At 31.9% G+C, this 24,947-nt stretch overlaps 1 protein-coding gene across 3 annotated transcripts; it reads right to left on the reverse strand.

Annotated features, from left to right (window-relative positions):
- Positions 1-1,345: 1,345 nt before the first annotated feature.
- Positions 1,346-24,819, reverse strand: LOC111642683 (cysteine proteinase inhibitor 8-like). 3 transcript variants are annotated; one of them, XM_023389062.1, is made up of 4 exons: positions 24,564-24,819; positions 21,886-21,950; positions 21,693-21,810; positions 17,634-21,601 (listed from the first exon to the last, which is right to left on the reverse strand). In XM_023389062.1, exon 4 carries the CDS (start codon positions 21,352-21,354, stop codon positions 18,343-18,345), a length of 3,012 nt encoding a protein of 1,003 aa, XP_023244830.1. In that variant the 5' UTR covers positions 21,355-21,601; positions 21,693-21,810; positions 21,886-21,950; positions 24,564-24,819; the 3' UTR covers positions 17,634-18,342. The 3 variants fall into 3 exon arrangements, with proteins under 3 accessions (XP_023244832.1, XP_023244830.1, XP_023244831.1); XM_023389064.1 differs by lacking the exons at positions 17,634-21,601; positions 21,693-21,810; positions 21,886-21,950 and adding exons at positions 1,346-1,809; positions 10,526-10,582; XM_023389063.1 differs by having other exon boundaries at positions 17,634-21,805.
- Between the last annotated feature and the right edge of the window lie 128 nt (positions 24,820-24,947).

The raw sequence follows: 24,947 nt of genomic DNA on the forward strand, positions 1-24,947 counted from the left end.
AAAGGTCCTCTTAGTATACACAGGGCAGAGAGTTTAAAAACAGAAATAACCCTCCCAATCCAAATGATCTTATATCAGGCGAAGTGTCGACATGAGCATTGATATTTTAAAACATATTTCGCATGTAATTTCTGGAAATTATATCTAATAAATGTATAGGAGAGGATCTAAAGTTGAAATATATTTTCCAATTAATGTAATGTAATTCGTATTTAATGTTTGACATTCAGAAATTAAATTCTCTTTGGCAACTTTAATGTTATTTTCTACGAGTGAAATTCAGGCTTTATAGTCTTTCGAAACTGAATTCCCAAGTATAGTTTGTAGGCAAAATCCACGATGAAATTATCACTTAAATTATTTTGTCATCTCGTAATATTCTGCTGGCACATATTTTAAAATATCAAACAAATGTCTAGTGAATTGACAGAGTAGAAAATCTGAGGGTTGGTGGTACCACTCTGGGGGACCCGGGGTCGAATCCAGATGGTCGATAAAATTCCCAGGAATTTTTCGGGGTGGTCCGTCTGGATATATCGGGTCCTATCCTTCACCCCTGACTGCCACATTGTGGGCCTGGCTGAACTTATAATGGGCTTGCTAAAAGAGGTCCTCTTAGTGCCCAGAGGGCAGAGAGTTAAATAAAAAAATAAAAACCCATAATAGTAATTCACGAGAACTGAGTATTTTCCACAATAAGATATTAAATAAATATATTACCAAATATCTTAATCTAATTTTTCTGATTTTCAAAAATAATAAAGAGCAACGTGTAGCTAAAACAAAATGGCTGTCTCTAGCAAAAAATGAATTCACGGTTAGTGATGAAAAAAGTTTTTAAATATTTCCTTTTTATCTCATTTTCATTTCGCCTTACAGAAATTTCATATTATAATACTGTATATGCCGGTGAGGTATTGCTAGTTCTAGAGTACAGTTGATAACATCTTACCAACTAGCTCAGCTATAAAAACATATTATTATTTAGTTGAAGTTTCCATAACATTTTCCCATAAAAAAATTGTATTACAATGAATAAATCATCACTCATAATTACACATTAAATAAACAGACAGGATATTATAAATTTGTAATGTAGAATTTGTTAAAGCATTGTCATTACTTCCTGGATTGTTGGATTAAATAAACCATAATTTTTGGCATGGATGTTTGTTTGTTGAACTTTAACAAAAAAAATTTGGAGAAAAAGCTAAACATCATCAATGGAATCTGACATTGCTCCTTACTAAATCATAATAATAATCACACTGCAATATAGATCCAGATTACACAGTGCAATGGCACCAGCCCTTTCATGTATATGTATACAAACTTCAAGTATTCATCACGATCATCCAATACATTTTATTCACAACATCTGAATAGATTATTTTACAGAACAGTTTAAAACTACAGACATTCAAGGGATAACCCATCTAAAGAAATGAATTGACATAAATAAAATGACTGTACTAAAGATCACAGACAAATTTTTTATTCCAGAATTATAAAAACTTGATTATTACATTTATAGTTTATAAATTAAGATAAAAATAATTTTACTTTCATTTAAAAAAATGTATATATAAAAAAAATTTAACGATTAATTCAATGGAAATATTTATTATAAAGCAAAATATATCATATAATTTTTCTTGTGACAATTCCAACCGACAACCTTTGATGCTATTATGCTGTTATGGTATTATTTAGACAGACATTTGTATGCTCACAATTGCTGGTCGTCAATTTTTTAGTATTTGTCCAAGATTGAGTGAATATCTTAACTTCGCACAATAATTTTCCATTCTGAAAAACATATTATTTTATAGACTCTATTACTTAATACTCTATTACTTACTCTACTACTTAATGTGGAATATCATTATAATGAACTTTTCAAAATAACAAACTTTTAGATTTTCCCCTGACCAAACCTCCATAGAAATCCTTGACAAAATTTTTCAGTTGTGAAAGGATATTTATAATGAACTCTCAGTTTAGCATTCCATTTCTCAGTCCCAAGAAAATAAAATTTCTACAATTTTTACTTTGCTATAACAATTTCATTACAACCTCTTTCTTTGCTATTGTTTTTCAACTGGTAAATAAGAGAGAGGAGCACACACAGAAGTAAATAAAATGTGTACTAACCTTGAGAAGAGCCACAATTTCTCAAAAGAGACAGATGTGTGGATGACTGTTTGTTTTAATCTTATTATTTACATTATTCTCTGCTTAAGATACAAATATAAGATAGCAGCAAGGGTCATCCATGGTAAGGACACATTGTGTCCAGCTCTTGGTCAGTCTTCTCTGGTATAAGAAAGCAAAGAGCAGCAAGAATGTTTCAAAAAGCATAAATTACTTTAGAACTAAACTTTATTTGAATAAAATAGGTAAAAAATAGCATAAGTGACATCATTGTTTCATATGTGGACTTCATATTTAACAACTTAACTTTCTTGATGATAATTTATATACATTTTTCATTACAACAAATATTTTTGAAGGTCCCCTCAAGTTCATTATACTGAAATTACACTGTGTATTAGAAAACATTTTAGGTTGTACTATTTATAGAATTATTTACATTAAATAGGTTACTATAAATGTTTATTACAAAATAATAATTTCCCCATTTTTAAAGTTTTCTTTCCTCCCTCCCTAGAATTCAGAATCATCAAGATTAGGCTATGATGAATATGGACAAGGACAAGGCTGCATTGAAAAATGTACAGATGCAGTACCTGCTCAACAAGTGATGTAATAAGTAGTTCAAAGTGTTCAAAAGGGGAAAAAATCTAAATAAAAATAAGCCAAATACAATGAAATACTGTAAATATACTTTAAAGTTGTTCAAAAATACTTCATACAAGAGTGCCAGTATGAGGAGCACTTTCTATAGGCAACTGTTCTGGAAGTAGGAACTGCAAAAAATTGATTTTACCTAAAGGTTAAGTTGTTACATATGTTAGCAGCAAGTGTAAATGACTCAATTAGATGACCTCACAACACTTAATCTCATTCCAAGCCATAATCTTAATGCAATAAACATGTTAAGGTAATTACTGTTCCTCATTTTGATATTTATTTCATATAAATTATTTGGGTAGGAATCAAGAAATAATCCAAAAGTAAGACTTTTCAATCACATTGTATAAACACAATGTGATTGAATACACACATTATATACACAATAATCATCTATAAATTAAAAACACCACAAAACTATTATTATTTTTGTGCATGTAGAAAAATATTTTAAATTAATTAAATTACAAAATCATAAAGCATTTCAAAACCAGTATGTTTTTCAACCTGTTAAAATACTCAGAGGGGAAGCAACTGAACACTGTCAAAACAAAAACTGTATGTGGAATGAGGCTACTCTTTATGGCCATGCATACTCAAGGCAGAGTATATGTAAATAAAGCACATACAAGAGATATGCTTTAATTTCTTTTAAAGCAGTAGTGTTTCAATAGGAAATGCTTTAGTTTCTGAAGCATGGAACCCTTTGGGAGAATCAACTGTACTAGTCTGTTTAACATCACATATTGGAGATTAACTTCAGCAATTAGTTGCTTAACAATCAACATGGAAGTTAATTACAGAATACTTAATGTGCAACAAAAACTGTTAGACATTAGCAGACAAGCAGAAAAATTGCATGAAAAACTGCTCAAAGATTTTACCAATACTTTCCAACTGATCAACATCCAGCATATACAACAGTATCGCAAATCATCCAACATCTAAGAGAATGTGGTAGCTCATTAGAAAAGCAAAACCAAAACACACAAAGTTTTGCATAATGATGATGTTTTAATTTTTATTTAGGCATATGATGTTTTTATTAACATAAGAGATGCTGCTACAGAATCAGGACTTCACAAACAATAAGTGCATTGTAACTTACATCATCCTCATTTTCATTCATATTCATGTATTATATGACTGACCCTGTTATTGTTGTACGACTGCATAATGCCTTTTTGAATCTTCTGAGAATCATCCAAACTTTTGCTTACAAATTCTTTTGACTGATAAGTGTTTACTCAGAACAGTATGATGAGCCATCACAACATACATTACTGGCTGTGCTGAATCCACACTGCACAAAATGCATGGCAATAGGTTCAATTTAGTATGACTGTATGGAATAATCATGTCATCAGTCTTCTTACTTTACAACCTGAATAGTGAGTACAACTTTCATTGTTTACAGAAATTGCTGGCGATTGGCTTAATGTAATGTTGCGTTAGCTGTAGGAAGTATGGTTTCAACATGATTATGCACTGGCTCATGGAACATGAGATGTTCATAAATAATGTGACTTTTGAAGTGCTGAAATATCGCCTTGTCCACCTGATTTCACATTATGAACTTACTTTTGTTGGGCTATTTAAAGGTATATTGACACTATCATAAAATGTTTCAGATTTAATAGATCAAATTACTCAAGCATGTGTGAGGCTGCTAAATGGGAGCACAACAGTCAAGACAGACAAGTGGTTGAGAGGGTCATATATGTGGGTGCAATTGGCACTGAGACAGATTCTACAATTACAAGAAACTTCTTATTTGACACAAAAGGATCTTACAAGATTTCTGTGATCTCAAAAGTTTAAAGTCAGCAGAGGTGTCTTTCCTTTCCAAGGCAGTCTCAAATGAAGAGGTGTCCATGGTTTGCAAGTGAAAGTTTCTTTGACATCTCAACAGCTCCAGGACAATGCACTCAACTTCCAATGATGGAAAGTTATCAATCAGAAAAGGGGAGATGGAGACAAAGATAGGCACAAGACACACAACACAAAAACTGGTCCAACACTTGGAATTTTCAAGATAAGATGTCACATTCTTGAAATTCGGGATTTTTATTATTTTCTGTCTCTGATCGCCCATTTCGATTGTTCATTTTTCCTCATTATCATTAAGTGGTTGGTCACTCATTGCTAAATATAATGAGATCTCAACTTAGATCACAGGAGAGATCAAAATCAATGTTTAATTTGATTCCAACTGATGATTGATCGATCTTAGGACTTACATTCTTCTATTCTTTATACATGTGCAATATGTTTTTCATATACAAAATTATTTCTAACTTGTATCTTTTCTTTTAAGAACATTTTAATGCAAATTTTAGTGAGCCTGCCTAAAGTCTCATTCCCCATGAAGTTTTCCCATTCATTTTTTTGGTATCCTTCACTGCCCCTTTGACAATTTTAGAGAGAAAACATTTTATACCCGTCTCAAAACACTTTATAACTTTGTAATTTAAACTATGCTGTTATCTTTCATAGGATCCAAGAAAGAATTTTTCCCATGTGAAGGGAATTTGGGGTGCATGGTATCCCAAATCAATGACTATCATTTGATTACTAGTAATTTGTAATGATATAGTGACTCATTCATAGACAATTTTGACATCCCAGTTAATGCAATTCTGGAAAATTGAAAGTCTACTGTATTCTCCTTGAAATTTATATTTAAATTAATATTAAAAACTATTATTAACTTAAATCTTTTTTATAAATTTGAATTTAATGCATATAAAGGCTTGACACACTTTGGGTACAGATTTTTACAAGTCATTAGATGCTGGTATAATAAATACCACTAACAAGTGGTATATATTATACAAGCTAATGTCTATTAAAAAATAATACTTTAGAGATAGATAATTCAAGAACACTCCTAAAATGTATATTCAAAGGATTTTGAATTAATAAAACTTGTAGATTTTGAAATCTACATGTCAGATTAATCTTGTAACAGTTTAAATTAATTAAAATATACCCCAAGTGCATCCAACCTATACTTCAAATATATTTTGTGTTTCAAAACTGAAACATAAAAAGAGAAAGTAGGATATGTAATTAATTGATTTCTAGAATAAATGCATTTGAAGATTTCTCAAAACTCTCCGAATATGGAGAAAACTGTCATATGTTTGGCAGTTTTAGTGACACTTATGTATAGATAGTCACTTTGTTTCAGTACATTTTTATGAAAACTAAAGCTGCTTTCAAACTGCCAGCGACAATCACCAAAACCATTTTTTTAACTATGGGCTCATTAATAGCTTTTTATAGCGTAAACTTATTACACCATTAAGAATACAGACAAACTATGAAGTCAATACATCGTTTTATTAAAACCTTTTCTGGTCGGTTTGCATTTCAAACAATCATTCATCCTTGTTTTGCCAGTAATACTAATGAAATTAGAAACCATTAATTTCAGTTGTATTTTTATAATAATTTGAGATACTGTGTACAACTTATATATAGTGTACCATTAAATTTACATAAACTACTGCACATAAACGATATTGAAGTTATCCTTCTACATTTCTTGACAATGATCATTGAATACCCAAATATAACGTGATTATAATGATATATAAATTAATATAAAGTTGTATTTTGGAAAGAATTCTGTAATTCAAGAAATATAAATTTTTTTTCAAAATGTATAACATAAGGTTACCAATTGGAAAATAGAGAAAAAAATCGAAATCAACTCAAGATGAACAAGGGATAAGGGATGGTATGAGGGAGTGATAAAAAAAAGATACTGAGGCAAGTCATTTTTACAAAAGAACCTGAATTTTGTAAGCCTTTTCTTTTTGAAAAGGCTTACAAAATTCTTTCTGATAATTTGAAATGGGAAAAAGAAAAGCTAAAATGGAAATAAGATGTCTTTGTCAGTCTGACAGTCCCAAAGCAGTGTCTTCACAACTCTGGATGTGGGACAAGCAGCGATTGGTTGGAGGATGGATGACAGTGAAACCAGAAGAGCAATAATAGAGATGGCAACAGTTAGAAGATAAAAATAGCAGTGTAACACAGGTACACAGAGAGAGAAAACAAAACAGGTTTGAACCATACACTTGGGAGAAAAAAAATCCATAATGAACATTATACATGGAACTTCATGATTTTGGAAGGCATCAAGCTCATATGAGACACAGACTTTTATTAACTTTTGATCTCTAGTGTCCATCTGATTTGCCTCAAATCTCCATTGTCACTCTAACTGATTGCCTACCTGTTACTTGGTATAAAGTGAAACCAACTTAGAGCAGGGAGAAGTCAACATTGAGATTGGTATTCAGTGTCAGATTTAACATCAACCAAAGATGGTCAATCTTAGGACTTACATTGTTTATCCATTCTTTCATCACATTTATTTTAGCATATAAACAACATGGAAACTGGATAATAAGCAAAGAAAAAAAATGAAAACCAAAAACTCCAGCAAAAAACAAAAATATTTAATGATAAATGTTTTTGATAACTTTAGCTATCATCGTCACGTAAAATATGTTAAAAAAAAAACACATGTGAATTGATCATCATAATTTAAAGGAAGAGTAGTCATCTGATTGGTTTATGTTACACATAGTACAGAATTTTTGTATTGCTGAATTCAAATAGAGATTTCCATATCTTAGAGTTACTATCTTTGAAATTTATGACCTTATTTTTCTTACAAGCCCTATACAGAGTACAGTAATACCCCGACTTACACGATTTTCAAATCTCGTCGATTCGTCTTTTGTTTGAGCGCCACGCAACTCTTAATTACTCATTTCCCCCCACACTATTGTTCGACTTACATGTTCGGACGTGTTCGACATATAGCTACAATTTATTTTGTGTTATATTTATGTATTTATATGCAAAATTATACCCCGACTTACGCGAATTTGACTTACGCAGTTATCGCTCGGTCCCACCTATCGCATAAGTTCGGGGTATTACTGTATATTTATTTTTCAGGTATATTGGAGATGATTGCATTCTAGTTGTGTAGTAGTTAGACTCTGTCTATGTGTGCTTGGATTTTGTGTTGCATGGACAGGCTGGCTAATGCAATCATGTAATGCTCCTTTTTAATCAAGATTAATGTTCTTTTAAACATTGAGCAGAACATATTGGAATGCTTTAGTGCCAAAACATGTGTTGTGGCACCAATGTATTCCATATGGTGTGGGTGACTGAGAGTATATATGGATGATTCCTTCTGAAGACTATATTATTACTGGCCTTTGCAATTTCCAAGTAAATCCATTTCAACTTGTTGAATGTCAATGATTTTCATGGTTTATCCTCTGTGTTGTTACATGTGGAGTGCATAGAGTACGATTTGATTAGGCCTTTGATGATTCTGAAAGTAGCCATGTTGTGTTGCAATGTTGGTGANTTGTATTGCTGAATTCAAATAGAGATTTCCATATCTTAGAGTTACTATCTTTGAAATTTATGACCTTATTTTTCTTACAAGCCCTATACAGAGTATATTTATTTTTCAGGTATATTGGAGATGATTGCATTTAGTTGTGTAGTAGTTAGGCTCTGTTTGTGTGTGCTTGGATTTTGTGTTGCATGGCCAGGCTGGCTAATGCAATCATGTAATGCTCCTTTTCAATCAAGATTAATGTTCTTTTAAACATTGAGCAGAACATATTGGAATGCTTTAGTGCCAAAACATGTGTTGTGGCACCAATGTATTCCATTTGGTGTGGGTGACTGAGAGTATATATGGAGGATTCCTTCTGAAAACTATATTATTATTGGCCTTTGCAATTTCCAAGTAAATCCATTTCAACTTGTTGAATGTCAATGATTTTCATGGTTTATCCTCTGTGTTGTTACATGTGGAGTGCATAGAGTACGATTTGATTAGGCCTTTGATGATTCTGACAGTAGCCATGTTGTGTTGCAATGTTGGTGATGTAATTTAGTTCTTGTGCTCTATCATTGTGGTTAGAAATGTGCATAAACGCTCTTCTAATGAGAGTTCTCAACACCACTAATTTATAAGAAAAAAGGATCACACAATATTTGCAAGAATGAGTAGCAGATGGTATGATGATCTTTATAGGGGAAACAGGAAGAGACAAACTTTTAGGATTACAACAACTACAATTAAATTAATATATAACATTTTTTTCTTTCCCATATATCTGAATTGTTTATTCTACATGAAATGCATTAAATTTGTTCCTTTGCTGAGATACTAAAATTATACCATAATGCTTTATTTTTTAATCTCTTCAGAACTATTCTTTTCATACTTCATTTCAACACAGAAAAAGCATACCTTCCTCACACTTTCCAGTAGTAACTGTTTAATAAACAAGATTTTTGGATGCATTTGGTGGTTAAGCATATACCAAATTGAACATCTGTAGAAGTTCACAGTCTGTAACATTGCCAACTTTTCAATTTGCTATAGATGTTTGATTCGGTATACTGAGAGAAAGATATGATTTTTCTGTGTTATACATTAGTTCCAGCTTACAAACATAATAATATGTTTGTAAAATATGGTGATATGTTTGTAACGTTCTATGTTCTTGTGTAAAACCAAAACAGAAAAATCTAAGGTGCAGAGCTCAGTTTCCTTTTCATAGAAAATACCTAGTATTTTATCATTTCATTTTTCCTATTTTTATTGATAGTTGGCCCAATGAAAGATTACACTTGGTCAATAACTATGCCTATTTTAGAGGAGATAGAGTGTAATGGAATGAGATAGTTCTGTGGTAATTTTGCTACATGTGTGAGTACTTAATTAAGCTGTAGACTACAAAAGGTTATTAATAATAAGTTGACCAACTTTTTTACAATGAAAAGGAAGACACTAATAAATTGTAGGAAAAAGTATCGTAAATAAAAAACATTTTATTCATTGCAACAATAATACACTATAATAATCTCTACTGTATGCATAGGTGCCTTGTCGTGTTTTGATAAGAAGTAAGCAAAGCCATTTGCGTGCTCTCTCTCTCTCAAGGTCTCCAGTGCAAAGAGCATGCATCTCATAATTGCATCTCATCGCACTGTACAGAGCCTTGATGAATCGTCATGTTAAATACAAACACATCATATCACATCACATGCAACGGATCAGTTCGGCATTGATCAAATACGGAGATTTACAGATTAGTCTTCAAATATCAAAAAGGAGGACATGTAGAAGGACACTTTTAGAGGGAGACAGAACTTACAAAAAGATGATGATTGGTCACATTAATAAATACTTAATATTAATTATAAGCTTAAAATTAGCGTAATAAGTATAGCTATAAAAAGCTAAAGAAAAAAAGGACAAGCTATGAAGACCAGAGCATCACTTTATTACTACTTTTTCTGGTTAGTATGCATTTCAGATGCTGTTCCTTATAGGTTGTCTTTTGTTTCCTTACAGTGTAATAAGTCTAGCTGTTAATATTTTTCAGTATTCTTATTTTTATTATTTGTCTTTGTAACATGTTTACACTAGTCATTATTATTGCATTTTTGTCTTAGTCATTTGTCATTCAAAAGTTAGTGTTGTCATAATAACAGTACTTGCCAATCAATATGAATTTCCTACAATTCTTTAATCTAGTTATTTTGGCAATATTTCAAAAATAGATAATTCAAACTTTCTCACATTCCCCAGTGTTCTAATTTAAATAGTTCACTAATTTGTATGTATTGCAGACTATATCCAATAACTTACATTTGCTCCAGGTTCTCGTAATAGGAAAGATATTCTGTAATTTACTCCAGCCACCACCTAAAATAAGAGATTATTATTAAAAAATTAATTTGTTAAAATAAAAACACTAATTTTCTTGGTTGCTTCCAATCACAAATAATAGCATGTAGCCATTCCCAACCAGCTTTAAGCCAGATTCACACTAAAACAGCCAGTGATTTTGTCAGCCCAAAATATCAGATACCAGTCAGTCAGACTGACAAAAGGACAAAGCCATCCATACATCAGTCCTGTGACAGAGACTGATGCTTTGTTTAACCAATTATAAAAAACTTATATATACAGGTATGTTGCATCCGTAGTCACGTTAACAATAGTTTAAAAGAAAATGGATTTTGATGTTTCCTTTCTACCTTTTATGTTGTTTTAAAATGTGATGTCATAGATACTTTATCTTGATTCGCCAATTTCAATTTGCCAATCTGGCAACCATCAGAAAAGTTAAGTCACACAAGCCAGTATGCTGGATCCACATACGGCTAACAGTAGCTCATTGTCATAACTGCTAGTTGGCTGTGAAAACCAAATGCAGTAATACTAGTGTGAATCAGTGGCACACTCAGGAATTAATCTTGGGGAGCTGTTTTAAACAGATAAAAAGAAATTTTTAATTCATTTCAAATTCAATAAAATTCTCCTTTATTTGACTTCTAATTCATAAGTAACGTAGAAATAGAAGATGCCACTCAATATAAATATAAAAACCAGAGTTTTTTTTTTCTTTTTTTACTTTTGGGGTGCATGATCCTGTTTGCCCCTCTGAGTGCGTCACTGTATGAATATAACCTAAACAGTTCTTAAAATAATTTGAAAAATATATCTTGATTAATTGACTTTTAGACACATCCTTTGTAAGAACATGGTGCTTAGCATAACTTATAAGGATACAATGCAGACTTTGGAGGGAGTAAATGTCAATGTTGGTTCAAGTAACAAACTTCTGGATGACAGAAAAGGTTAAAATATATTAGAAAAGTTTAGAAAATGAAGTGACCAATATGACAGATGTAGTTCTTTTTTCAGCAACGTGGATGAAGAAATAACAAAGAGGATAGAAGAACAAAGAAATAACAATAGATTGATTTCCTGAGTTTAGCAGTTTATTTGTTGAATTTTGAACACAGTGCCAAATTTTAGACAGTTCTTTGATAAAAGAAAAAATGCCAGACAAGTTAGACTAATGGAAACAAGCATATGCCCATTAATAAATAAATAATTCTATTTTGCAATTGTTCTCAGTACTGCAAGATGTAACAGACCAAATTTGTCAAAAACATTGCTTTTCAAATAAATCTATTGGTTTATTAAACAGCTGCAATAAATTTATTGCTAATATAGTACAATAAATGACCTAATTTCATTGCTTGTAACAAACTATTAATAGTCAACTTCCAACAATAGCTATAAAATATTATTGATCTTTAATGCTACTCTTAATAACTTTTTAGTATAAGAACAAACTCAAAATACTATCCAAATTTTTTTTAACTATGCATGTATATCTCAAAATTTTATATCTCTTATAAATTGTATAAATTATGTATATCTCAAAATTGTCAACTGATATCAATACTGTAATTCAACATTTATTTTACTATTTACATTGTGTGTGGCACCACCATTTGGCCTCTCCAAAAACAATAAATCCCCATAAAATCACAAAAACAAACAAAATAAAAATATAACAAAATCATAAGTAAAACATTGTTGTGTTACAAGCAATTTCATGAAAATACAAACATGATTTATTTCACATCATTCTTACCATGATAAAACTTTCATGTAAAAAATGGTTTATAAATATTCTAATGGTTTTATTCATAAGATTCTGTCAAAGTACATTTCATGTGTCTTTAGTTCTGGAAAACAGGATCTTGCCTATATTATAGTCAGAGTTGGTCTATGGTAAATCAACTAATTTTTAAAAAAGGAAATAATGCTCTTTTCACTTTTAAAACCAGAGGTGACAAATATCCAAATCAGCAATCCATAATCTATGACATAAAATATGAAACAAAGTACAAATTTAGTAATAACAAATCAAGTTTCTCCAAATAGCTCTGCAAAGTCTTGCTTATTTTGTTCATATAGTTAATAATCAAATTGTTTATGGTAAATGTAGGGTTTGAAGGCTCTCATAACAGCAAATAAAATTATGACAGTTTTACTTAAGTTAATTTTTAAGTTTAAAATATCAGTAACTGTTGTATTAGGTAACAAAGATATTAATGTATGGCTGAATATTTGGATCATGGTTGTTAACTTTAACATTTGCACATGTAAAATAAAAATTATTTCATAAAATAAATTCTTTAATTAACACTGTTCCAACACACATAGGATGCATAGTAAAGTCCTTATGTGTTGACTTGTAAGCAATGCACAATATATACAACACATGGTAAAGAATGCAGCACAAAGACATAGGAGAATAAGAAATATATATATATATATTTTACCTTCTGTGCTCGACATGCATATTAGTATTTCGTGCTTTCTACTCTCACCATTCATGTACTGTACATGGAATGTCCTTTCATACTAAACAGTCATACTCTATGACTTCATAACTGACTTCTGTATCATACATCATTTTTAAGATGGAGCACTATTCTTCTACATTCTACCTCTAGGGATGCCACAAATACATGGTGTAATTAAAGTTGCTCTACTCAGATCTGTATAGAGCCCATTCTTGTTGACGTATTTTGATGAAACTTAGTATATACATTATGTGGACCACGAGGACAAGGAAAATGCAAAAAAATATTTAGTTAAATTTCTACCACTAGGTGAAAAAATGGCACATGCAACAGATGCTATGCAAATTAGGAACCTTTTAAAAAGCTAATAGTCAATGTTGTTCTTTATCATGCCTTTACAGAAGAAACATTGAGCTTTTCTGATAAAGTTGTTTTATCAGAATGGCAATAATGGTTTGGCTGCACTGCAAAAATATCTACATTTGAAAGTCTTGCAAATAGGGTCTATGTTGAGGTATGGTTTGAGAAAGATGATTACCAAATTTGAAGAGACTGGAGAGTTGGGTGTATTGCCAGGAAGAGGTCGGAAAAAAATTTCAAATGAAACTGTGAAGCAAGTCACCATTGCTGTGATTGACAGAGCAAATGCTTCCCAACATTCTTAGGCAAGTGCTTGAACAGTATCATGTGATTTGTCTTTTCCTTGGTGTATAGTTCAAAAAATTCTGCGATCCATTTTTCAGTGGTATCCGTACAAGATCCATGTGTTGCAAAAGCTGCACCCTCAAGATCCAAAACACACAGTTTGCTTGCTGGTTTTTGGTCAGAATAGCCGTTGACAATGCATGGCCATGGGACATTTTGTAGTCAGATGAGGCAAATTTCATGGGGTACTGTAAGACCTGATGTTGTGAATGAACAACCTCTGCACTCTGATTATGTAACTGTTTGGTGTTGTTTCACTTCTGATTTCATTCTTGGCCCCTTTTTCTTTGAGATCACACCTCAAGGCCCTAAAAGGTGTTTCTTGACAGGTGCCTGTTACTGCAAACTTCTACTGCATCACATCATTCCTACTTTACAAAAACGTGTTTAGAGACTACTGTCTTCGTGCAAGATGGGGCAACACCGCATATTGCTTGACAATTGAAGGAACTGCTTCATGACAAATTTGGAGATGATTGGGTAATTTTGAGAAGACTTCCAAATGCCTGGCCTCCTTGTTCTCCAGACTTGAATCCCTGTGACTTTTGATTGTGAGGATATCTGAATGATCATATCTACAGATGAGACATACGGACTCTGCCTGAATTGAAAGCAAGCATAACATGCCATGTTGGTGCAATTCCTCAAGAAACATATCCAGCTACTTTTGATCACACTGTAAGGCACTTTGAACATGTGATTGACACAAAGGGATTGCACATTGAACAATTGTGAATAAAAATCTTTTGCACATTTCCATTTTGTTTCTTGTTCTTCATGTGCAATTTTTTTATCTAATGGTAGAAATTTGAATTAAATATTTTGTATTTTCTTTTTCTCCATGGTCCATATAACGTATATACCAAGTTTCATCAAAATACATCAAGAACGAGATCTATACAGGTCTGAGTTAGGCAACTTTAATTATGACCACCCTGTAGTTTTATCTGATAAACTTAGTCACTTTAACTATATGCCATATTCATAATTCCAGCTTTCTACATCTCAATTACAGGTATAAAGGGCTTTACTATGCATACTGTATATTTTAACAATGTACAGTGGTGCCTTGCTTCATGACAGCCTTAGATAACAATGCACTTGGTTAACAAGTTGCTATAAGAAAAAAATGTTTTGGGTGATGACACAGGCTTTATTTAACGACACTTGATTATGTGCTTAATATGGTTAGTGTGTTTCCATTCATCAGTTGACAGATAATTTTTTGTCCTGTATGACAGCAAACCTCTATCTCATCTTGCACTCAGCCACACATGGGAGGACACTGATGAATAAAGAACAGCCACGTGGCATAGCAGTGAATCTCAGATATGTTTGACCCATCAGAACAAGATGTTTACATTTTTCTATGATTATATCTTTCCTTGCAGTGTACTGTGCTTTATTTTATGTAGTTATAAATGCAGTATATGATGAAAATGAATATTTAAGCATTTATTTTTTGTGTTTATTCATATAGACAATAAATCACATATAATCCTAATTCAAAATAATGTGACGCACGTCACTGTTCCTCTGCCATCAACCAGCAAAATTAAATCTCATCTGTGTAATAATCATTGTATCTATAAGCTGCTAATCAATGTGTGTACTGGTAAGTGGTGTATGTAATATGTTCTTTGTATTTCTTGTCTCAGTGTTGTACATATTTGTAATATTTTGCATTTTGGCTAAGAAAGAGCTTACGATAGCTGAGGTTGCTAAGGGAACTTCAAGGTTGAATGTCAGAGAGTTGCTTCTTGAGGAAATGGAAAATCTATTACTAATTTGGATCAAAGAAAGAGAAATGGCAGGCTATACTACATCTCAAAATGCTATGTCAGAAAGCTAGACAGATTTATCAAGATTTGAAACTGAAGACTCTAGGACCAAGTTCTAAAAATGATAATGATTTCAAAGGTTGCAGAGGTTGGTTTGACAGCTTTAAAAAGAGAACAGAAATTCATAGTGTGATCAGACATGGAGAAGAAGCTATGCTGACAAAGCAGCAGCAGAAAAAACTAAATTCGTCAATGACTTTACAAGAATTGTAGGAAAAGAATACCTACCTTGAGAAAACCCAGTTTCATCGCAAATGAAACTGGGTTATTTGAAAGAAAATGCCCAACAGGACATTTGTCACAAGAAAAAACTCTTCCTGGGTATAAACCAACGAACAATGTACATTAACATTGCTTTTAGCAGCAAATGCAAGTGGAGACTGCAAAGTAAAACCAATGTTGGTTGGTCTACCACTAGAAGAATCCCCAATCATTCAAAAAGTTCAATGTCTCTAACTCCAATCTTGGTATTTTGTGCACGTACAATAGCAAACCCTGAATCACAACAATACAAGTTAGAGACTGGATTCACTAAACATTTGGACCATCTGTTAACCTATCTTGAGCAAAACAATCCGCCTCTTAAAAGTCATTTTAATCATGGAACCACCTGGCCAAACCAACGGAAAAACAGTAAGAGCTACCAGAGCAATTAGAGTTTATCAAGGTAATGTTTCTTCCTCCCAATATTACATCTCTGATCCAGCTTATGGATCTGCTAATTGCAAATTTCAAAAAACTTTACACAAGGGCACTTTTTACCAGGTGCTTTGAAATGTGTGAGGCTACCAACATGGACCTAAGAATTCTGGAAGAATTCAACATTGTCATTGCAATTAGGCTAGTTGTAAAGGCTTGGTAAGTAGTAACAATTAAATGTCTCAAAGCAGCATGGAGGAAACTGTGTCCTTCCTTTGGTAATGAAGAAACTTCATCTGAAGGATAGAAATTGACAAAGGATATTGTGACAACTTCTCATGATCTCAACTTGGAAGTAGAGGATGATGATACAGAATTACTGGAGGAGAATGACTGAGAACTGACTACTGATAAGCTAAAAACTTTTTAAGCAGCAATGTGAAGAAAAAAATTAAATTTCATCTGAAGATGAGGACATAGAGAAAGAACAAATTACAACTGCTGAAGTCAAAAATGTTTTGGCAAAGTGGAAGTTCATAATGTTGCTATGAAATGGAATCTAAACAAATCTGAGGTTATCAGATCTATTTAATGAAAAGTCCATAGTTTTTCAGAAAAATTTTAAAAAAGAAGCAGAATCAAACAACCTTACACATGTTTTTCACATGTCCATCTGTCAAAAAACTCCTGGGTGAGTCAAATTGTCCTTCTGGTGAAGATTGATAGAAACCTTTTCATGACCTATTTATTTTATCGATGTTGCTTTTTTGTAACAAATATAAATGAATAAATATTTAAAATGTCATAAAAATATGGTACTGTACATGAGTTTTTCTGCATATTTGCTATGTACTATGTTGTAGGGAAAAGCCAGAACAAATTACAGTAATCAATTTCCTATTATTATATATCTTATGGAAAATTGTACCTTGTATCCTGAAATGGATTACCATCATTAACCAACCAAGGCACCACTTTATTATTTTTTTCATACATTTTTGATCTGTTCTTAGTTACTGAATCTCTATCATTCAAATAATGGTATTCAATCCAAGTCTTTTAAGTTCTCTAAACTGAAGTATCTAATCAAGTGATTTCTTTTTTAACTATTCTTTGTTAAATACTTTCTTCACAATAAGTAATATTGCATCAAGTTAATCAGTGTTGTTGTAATGTATAAATGCTATATCAGTGTTTCTCAACGGGGCGATATCGCCCCCATGTGGGCATTTTTCCATGTTGAGGGGCGATTAGTAACAATTTATATTTTGGGGGCGAAAAACAATTTTCTGGGCGATATAGTAAAACGTTATATTAAGAATAATTAGATATTTTATTCGTTATATCGTACAATAATTAAACAATTAACATTATACTAGTCAATAGTCTATTCGATGCAGTACGAATTTGGCGTTAGCCTTGGCCCTCGGCATCGGAATTTTGAAGTGAAGGGGGCGATACTATGTTGAAGGGGGCAACAATTCGTTAGAGGTTGAGAAACACTGTGCTATATCAATCCCTCTTCCCATTTCTTACATTGTTTATACTCAAACCTAATTTTTGTTTATGTTTGATGCCATAAATAAGTAGTTTAATAGTAACAACCAAATGACAAAAGCAATGGCCTACCACTCTGGGGATCTGGATTGAATCCAGGCAAGCCACCTCAATTTTTTCCAAAGCAGCAACTTCCAGAATTTAAATTGACTGAAGTCATTTGGTTACTAGTGTAATTTAGACTTAGATTTTTTACATTTCAATCTCTCTCCAATTGATAATGTAATATTAAAATTCTAAACTGTAAAAGAAAATAATATTTTAACATGATTTTATAACATTTTTAATTTTTATTTCAATATGTTTAAAATGTATATACAAATAAAACTGATAAAAAATATTATATACTTGTTTGTTGCTACTCTTGCTAATGCTTAACAGTTCTCGTCTGTGCATAAAGACAGATATTAAAAATTGTGCATTCTGTACTTAGCTTTCACGCTTAATTTTCAAGAGAGTAAGCATCTGGTTCCCAGTAGAAGACATTTCCTCAATTCAAAAAAACTCAGCATATCCATTATTATTCCCAAATATAAATGGTAAAGTATTGACACTAAGAACACAGAAAACACAGAAACTGTTTGTGTTCATAATCAGATAATTTCCGAATGGAGCCATCTTTTTTATTTAAACAAGAAATATGTAACCACCTGTTGCATTTTTCACACTGAATCCAAGACGCCATTTCACGTTCATAATAATGCAAAGAACCACACATCAAACAGTTGCTTTGCATGTCATCAGAAGTGTGAAGAATATACTCTAACAATATAAATCTGTATATATCTGGATCAAAAAGATCTTCAGAAGACATAACGCATCCTAACGATACTGCTTGTTCTACATAATGTACAAGATAAATCCCAGAGTTGTAGTCATCTTCTTGGCAGTCGCGTTCATAACTTCCTAGTCTCCAAGTATTTGATGGTCCTATTGGAGCAGCACCGAAGTCTGTTTCTAGAAAAAGTTTAAAATACTCATCATTTCCTGAAGGAGACATGGAATCGCAGCAATAGAAAATTCTATCTTGTAGATCTAGAATCAAAAGAATCCAACGGCATCTCTGTTCATTTATAGGTATGAACAGCATCTTTGTTTCACCATATATTTTTAACATAGACACATATTGAAGATCTCGATCACTAAAAATAGCCGTACCAATTTCACAAGGTATCATTTGAAATTCTTCTTTTCCAGAAATTAGTATGGCCAGAATGTATTCAATGACAAAATTTGTTAAATGTTGTTTTCCATATAAACTATAATAATTATCTAGAAAGAGGGTGAGATTACCTCTTCTGGCAACAACATAATTACATTGTTCAAAGATAGACTGGCATTTTAAGATGGGTCCAATATAGAAATGTATGTCACATTTTAAGCCATTTTTCATGTAATTTACAATCTCACTTTCTGATTTAATAATTGTTCTTCCAGTTATATGATACAATGCTTGCGTTTCAATTATTGATGCAATTTTCTTTCTATAGAAATTAACTGGTGGCACAGATTTATGTTTATAACAATGCTTTTTGGCAGTTATTGAACTCTGGCCATCTATTTTACTGTTTATTTCTTCTTTAAAAATCCGTTTGTGAGAATTGTGCTTGGTTAATGAAGTTTTTAAATCAGGAATAGTAGTATCATCAATACCAATATTATCATTCTCAAGTTCTAAATTGACTAAGGTTACATTTTCTTTGGAATCCAGTAATTCTGTTCCCTCATGTAGTGTTAACTTTGGAATATAGCAGAAATGTTTTTCTGCTTCATTTATATATGCCCGTGTCTCATTTAAAAATGTCGAACACTTATATGGAGGATTACCAATTTCATAAGATTTTCTCAAACACCTTTCTTTAATTTGTCCAAAGTAATTTTCAACATCTCCATTTGAGAATTTCATAGGTGTTTGTAATAAAATTGGTGTCCACAAAGGTAAAATTGATATGTATTTCTGCAATAATATATTGAATAAGTGATGATTACAAAACGGATTTATTTTCTCTGCAGACAAATTGTCATTTACATCCAAGATGGAGTCATATTCATTGTTAATGTGTGAGAAATGCTGGAAGAAAGAACTGTTAGAGTAATCAAGTTTTTCTTCTTGTGATATCACATCACCACTGACATAGAAGTACTCAACATCTTCAAATTCGTGCTCTACAGAATTTAAAATAGTCTCTTCTAATTCTCTCTTGCACAACTCAACATATCTCGTGTAGAATTTTGCTGTTAACAATGTAGAAAGTCTTCGCAAAACATATTCTATCTTTTCAATGTTACTTATATTATAAAGTGACATTAAAACAGTCATAATGAATTTTCTATTGGTTCTTTCAAGTCGTTCATAAGAGTTTTCTACATCACTGATCATACTTTTCATTAGATGATCACAACATAAATGCATATTAATGAGATTGAAATTAGTTTTAAACACAACAGAATGATAAGCAAGATTAAGATAATCAATTAACTTGCACTCATTTAAACCTTCAGAAATTGCATTTAAGATATCATAATTAAAATTGGAAACTATATGTCGAAAGCATGGCCAAGAATTGTGACACTTCATGAAATTAAACTTAAAATGATTCAGCCAAGTTTTTATGGAGAATGCATTATGAGACGAATTTATCATTTCACAGATTGGTAATTCAGTATATTCCTCCGACAGGAGAAAAGAATTGAGAGAGACAAGACAGACATAATACAAAATGTGCTCATCTAAGCTTGGAGATTGCTGAATCAAAGAGCTTGTAGCATCTACATGAACTGTCAACTCTTGGAAACGAGAACAATGTCTAATGATATCTAACTGGGATTGACTAAACATGTATATGCCAAAAGGATTATTAATAATGTAGCGTACATACTGATTCTTCTTATCTTTCTTCTCTTGGTGTATCATAAGCGAATTTAGTTTTTCAATATCATCTTTATGAAAGTCTTGTAACGATGATGCTTTTAAAGACCTTTTCCTTAAAGTATAATAATTATCATTTCTTTTAAGATTATTAGACAAAGTGCATTTCTTGGAGTCTTCGTGATGATTGTCATCAAGACTTTTTTTTAATGGAAAACTTTTTCTAATTAACTTAGTAGATTTCAGTTTGGAAGGATGTTTGATATTGTTGCTATCATAAAAAACTGAAAATTGAAATGGTGTTTCATTGCCATAATAGTGAACTAGTTTATATTTTCTACACTTTGGAAACACACATTGAAATCTTAGAGTACATATGTTTGCAGCTGCATAAAAACCCTTTGACATCAAAACACAGGAAAAATGTTCTTCCATTTTTTTAGTAATAATTGCTACATAAGATTTCTTTTGTGGTACATTGTTTTCAAATATAATTTTCCATTCACTTTCTGTAAATGTAAGATCTATTCCTGTCATTATCCAATTAACTTTTTGGAAAGTACTTTTACGTACTTTGTCACGTGTATAAATTTCTGCAGACGATGTGGATTGTTCCTCCTCATCTAACTTATTGTTATTGTCTACAAAATTTTCTTCTTCCGCCATATGTATTTCTTGATTAGGAATTGAATACATTGAAAGTTTTTCTTGACACCTTTATCAATCAGAGCTTCCTTAATAATTCTGTGACAGATTTTCAGCCCTACAAACATCTGTAGATGGTACAAATTACTCCTTTTCCTCTAGATTATTGCAGTCTGCTAATAGTAACAATTTGGAATTTTCTCTCTCTGTCAATCTTATTTCTTGCTCACAAAATGCATTTCCATTTTGTGAATGTCTTACCAACTGATTTTCTCACCAATAAAGAATCTACGAGTTTCTAAACATTCAGGTTTCGTAAAGAATAAAACGTCAATATGTGCTTTATTTTTAATATTCAGTTTTAAAGCAGATTTTCTTATTTAACCCACCACTGATTGATGCTCTTTTCTAACTTAAAGCCGTCGATATCAGTCATGTGATGTAACGTAACTTCTATAAGTCCAACGACGTCCAACTTCGTAATGTTAGAATATGTTCCTTCCTATACTACAAATTAATAAACAAATTATATAGGTGTGTAAAATTCATTAAACATGCATAAAAAAATTAAGAATTTCTTACTATTTTCTTCAGTTAAGTGAAATCACGAAACTTGAAATTAATACTTCAAGACGTAATTACTTTTTCTACGTAACAAGAAAAAAAAAATTCATTAAGAATGTATCATTAATTTTCCTTTTTTTGATTATTTAATGTGTCAAATATGTGTCAAATAAACTGTGTTGCCTTCTCACAAATTGTTTCAGATATATACAGATATACTTCAAACGACATTTTTTTGTGTAATTTTTACTTTACAGCTCTATTTGTAGATAAAATTTGATATAAAATAATAACAAGTGATATTTGAGTGTTTGAGGTAAGAAGGTCTTTTTATAAAAGAAGCCAAACTCAATGCAACCATTTAATTTTGTGTGCACTCCAACACCCGAGATGTGTCAGAGTTAAAAGTTCTTTTACAGACTTGTGAAAAGACTTTATTAAAACTTCTGCACTAATATAGTAATTCATATATTCATCATATGCTGACATATATGTATACTAATTGTATTGATGTAAACATAATAATGGACTGTCCTTATTCCAACTTAAAAAAAGCCTTTATTCCATTTAACAATGAACTGCAGGTTATGGATTGTCAGGTCAAACATGCAATTCAATCTAATCGATTTAAGCCAGAATTAGAACAATTCATTATTATGTTTGAATCAGTAGAAGCAGTGTAGTAATTCACATCATATACTCATTGAGAAATTTACCAGTAAATAAAAGGAAGCATATGTGTTTGGTTTCAAGAGTAAACTTGCACTAGTTTTATTTATTTGCAAATTGTCTTTATAAAGAATTTATATCTTAAGTGAATTTTGTGAATTTATGTAGTAAAAATGAAAAACAATTTACTGTATTTATTCTAATAAACAACACACTTCTTGTAGCTTCTTTCAGCTTGCAATTACACTGTTTATTAGTGTGTGCTTATTATTAGTTGGAAACTATTAATAGAATAAATGTGGTAATCTTTTTCATTTTACTATTATTCAAACAAAACAACATACACACACATTTTATTTCAAGATAAGAGTAACATTAACAAATACTATGCAATTTTTTAGTTTAAAATAAACATCTTCCACCTATAAATAAAATATTCAAGTAACAGCAATGCATTTATTAACACTTTATGCACAAAATAGGCCTTATATGTTCAAAAAAAAAAAAAATCAGCCAATGGAGAAGTTGTTTGACTGGTTTTGCTATACAAGTTTCCCTTGTAGTCTGCAAGCTAAAAACAGTTTAGTCTGCAGCTACACAAAAAGTTTTCAGAACTTACAAAGAAATCTTTGAAGATTAAACAAAAACTAAAACTGCTTTACTTGGTGTTCTATTATCCTCTGGGTCAAAAGACAGATAAAATATATTTAACCTGATAATACAGAATCAATTGTATTAAAGTGCTAAGAGCAAACAGAAGTACTTTTGGTGCTTTCCAAATTTTTAAAACATGCAACCCAGTATTTCTGTAATTTCAGAAACTTCCAGATTATATAATGATAAACTCTTTCGTTGCTCTTCAAGGTATTAGAATCATTTACTTGAAACTAGTCCCCCAATACTTAGTCTACTTGTATTCTGGGCAACTCAGAAAACCTGGTACAAATGCAGCTCCGAACAGGGCAATCGTGACCTATCATAGCTGTAACTACGCCACCAGGAGTGAAAAACTCAAAGAAACCATACATTCTTGGCAAGATATAGTTCAAAGTTATCCTTGCTAAACACTTAAAAGTTGTGCTCCATTAAGCCTACCACACAATAGGCTTAATGGAGCACACGGCACGATTCCACCCCCAAGTAGTCAGCACAATGATTTTTCTCACGTTTTACGACCTCTTAGCCATCTCCACAATCCACACAGTGAAAAAGTAGACACAAGTCAGTCCAAATAGGAAAGGTCTAAGTCAGACGAAACAGATGGAGGCGACACGGGAGACGACACATGGATCTGTGATAAAATTTGTAAAAAACAGCAAAAAAATAAAATTATCTGCGATAAATATAGTATAAAACGTTTTAAAAATGTAAAAAAACAAAACAGCCGAAAGAGATCGGATTCATACATCAACTTTCACGTTTGATCCGACGGACCCAGCTCGAGCCGACTCATCTACTCTCACTGCACAGATTAAAGTAGAAAACGGTCGATTTTAGCGTCATTCAAAAAAATAGTTCAGATTTTTCTCACTTTTTATCCAACTTTTGAGGGTCTTCAAGATTCCACACAGGCCAATTTAGGAGGGACAATATCTCACCAAGCATCACACTAGACCGCCGGTTCCTTTGACTCTTTTACTCCTACGGAAGAAGTCTACGGCTCCGTACAGTTCCCAACCGCCTCATACGGAGCTGCATTTGTATCAAAAACCTTTATGTACCTACATTTGAAAACAGCTTCAATAATCTCCATGTTCACAAATTAATAAATAAAGTGAATAAACAATTAACTCTACTTGTCTGGTTACTTGTCTGTTCATTTTATTTGTATTTTTAATATTCTTATTTTCTGTGCGTGTTCTGGAAGCCTTGAAGACAATGAAAGTTGTTTCAAGGTCATTTGCAAGTGAAATCTTGTTCTAAAACTGCGCAATTTCTTGCCATACAAACAAAACTATTGAATTGTGGGAAAAATATTGGAAGAAATAAGAAATAAATTTAATAATACCAAAATTCGTTAAATTCACCTGAGTTTCAGCTTTGCATATCTGAGAGAGTTCCAATCCAGAAGCATCGTTCATGCCAGCCAAAGACCACTTTGCCAGCTCTTCAATGTTCGAAGCATTAGGATCTTTTACCTTGGACCATCCTCCTACCATACGCGAATGAACGTAACAAGGAAGCAATAGAAACAGTAATATCAAATAGGAATTCATTGTTTTAAATCAAGACAACGGAATTCTCCCAAACGATTTGCTAACGTCCTATTTCTGATCATCGCCACTAGGGGCGCCTCTCAAAATGGAAAACAAATGAAAAAAATTTACAGTCGATCCCCTATAACACTGTTGATTATTCCGTTTTATATGAATTCCATGTTGTACGAGTCACTTAGATTTTACAAATACGTG

The sequence above is a fragment of the Centruroides sculpturatus genome, unplaced genomic scaffold (genome assembly GCF_000671375.1).
Source record: "Centruroides sculpturatus isolate CEXI.00-Female unplaced genomic scaffold, Cexi_2.0 scaffold1705, whole genome shotgun sequence".
In the NCBI taxonomy this organism is placed as follows: domain Eukaryota; kingdom Metazoa; phylum Arthropoda; class Arachnida; order Scorpiones; family Buthidae; genus Centruroides; species Centruroides sculpturatus.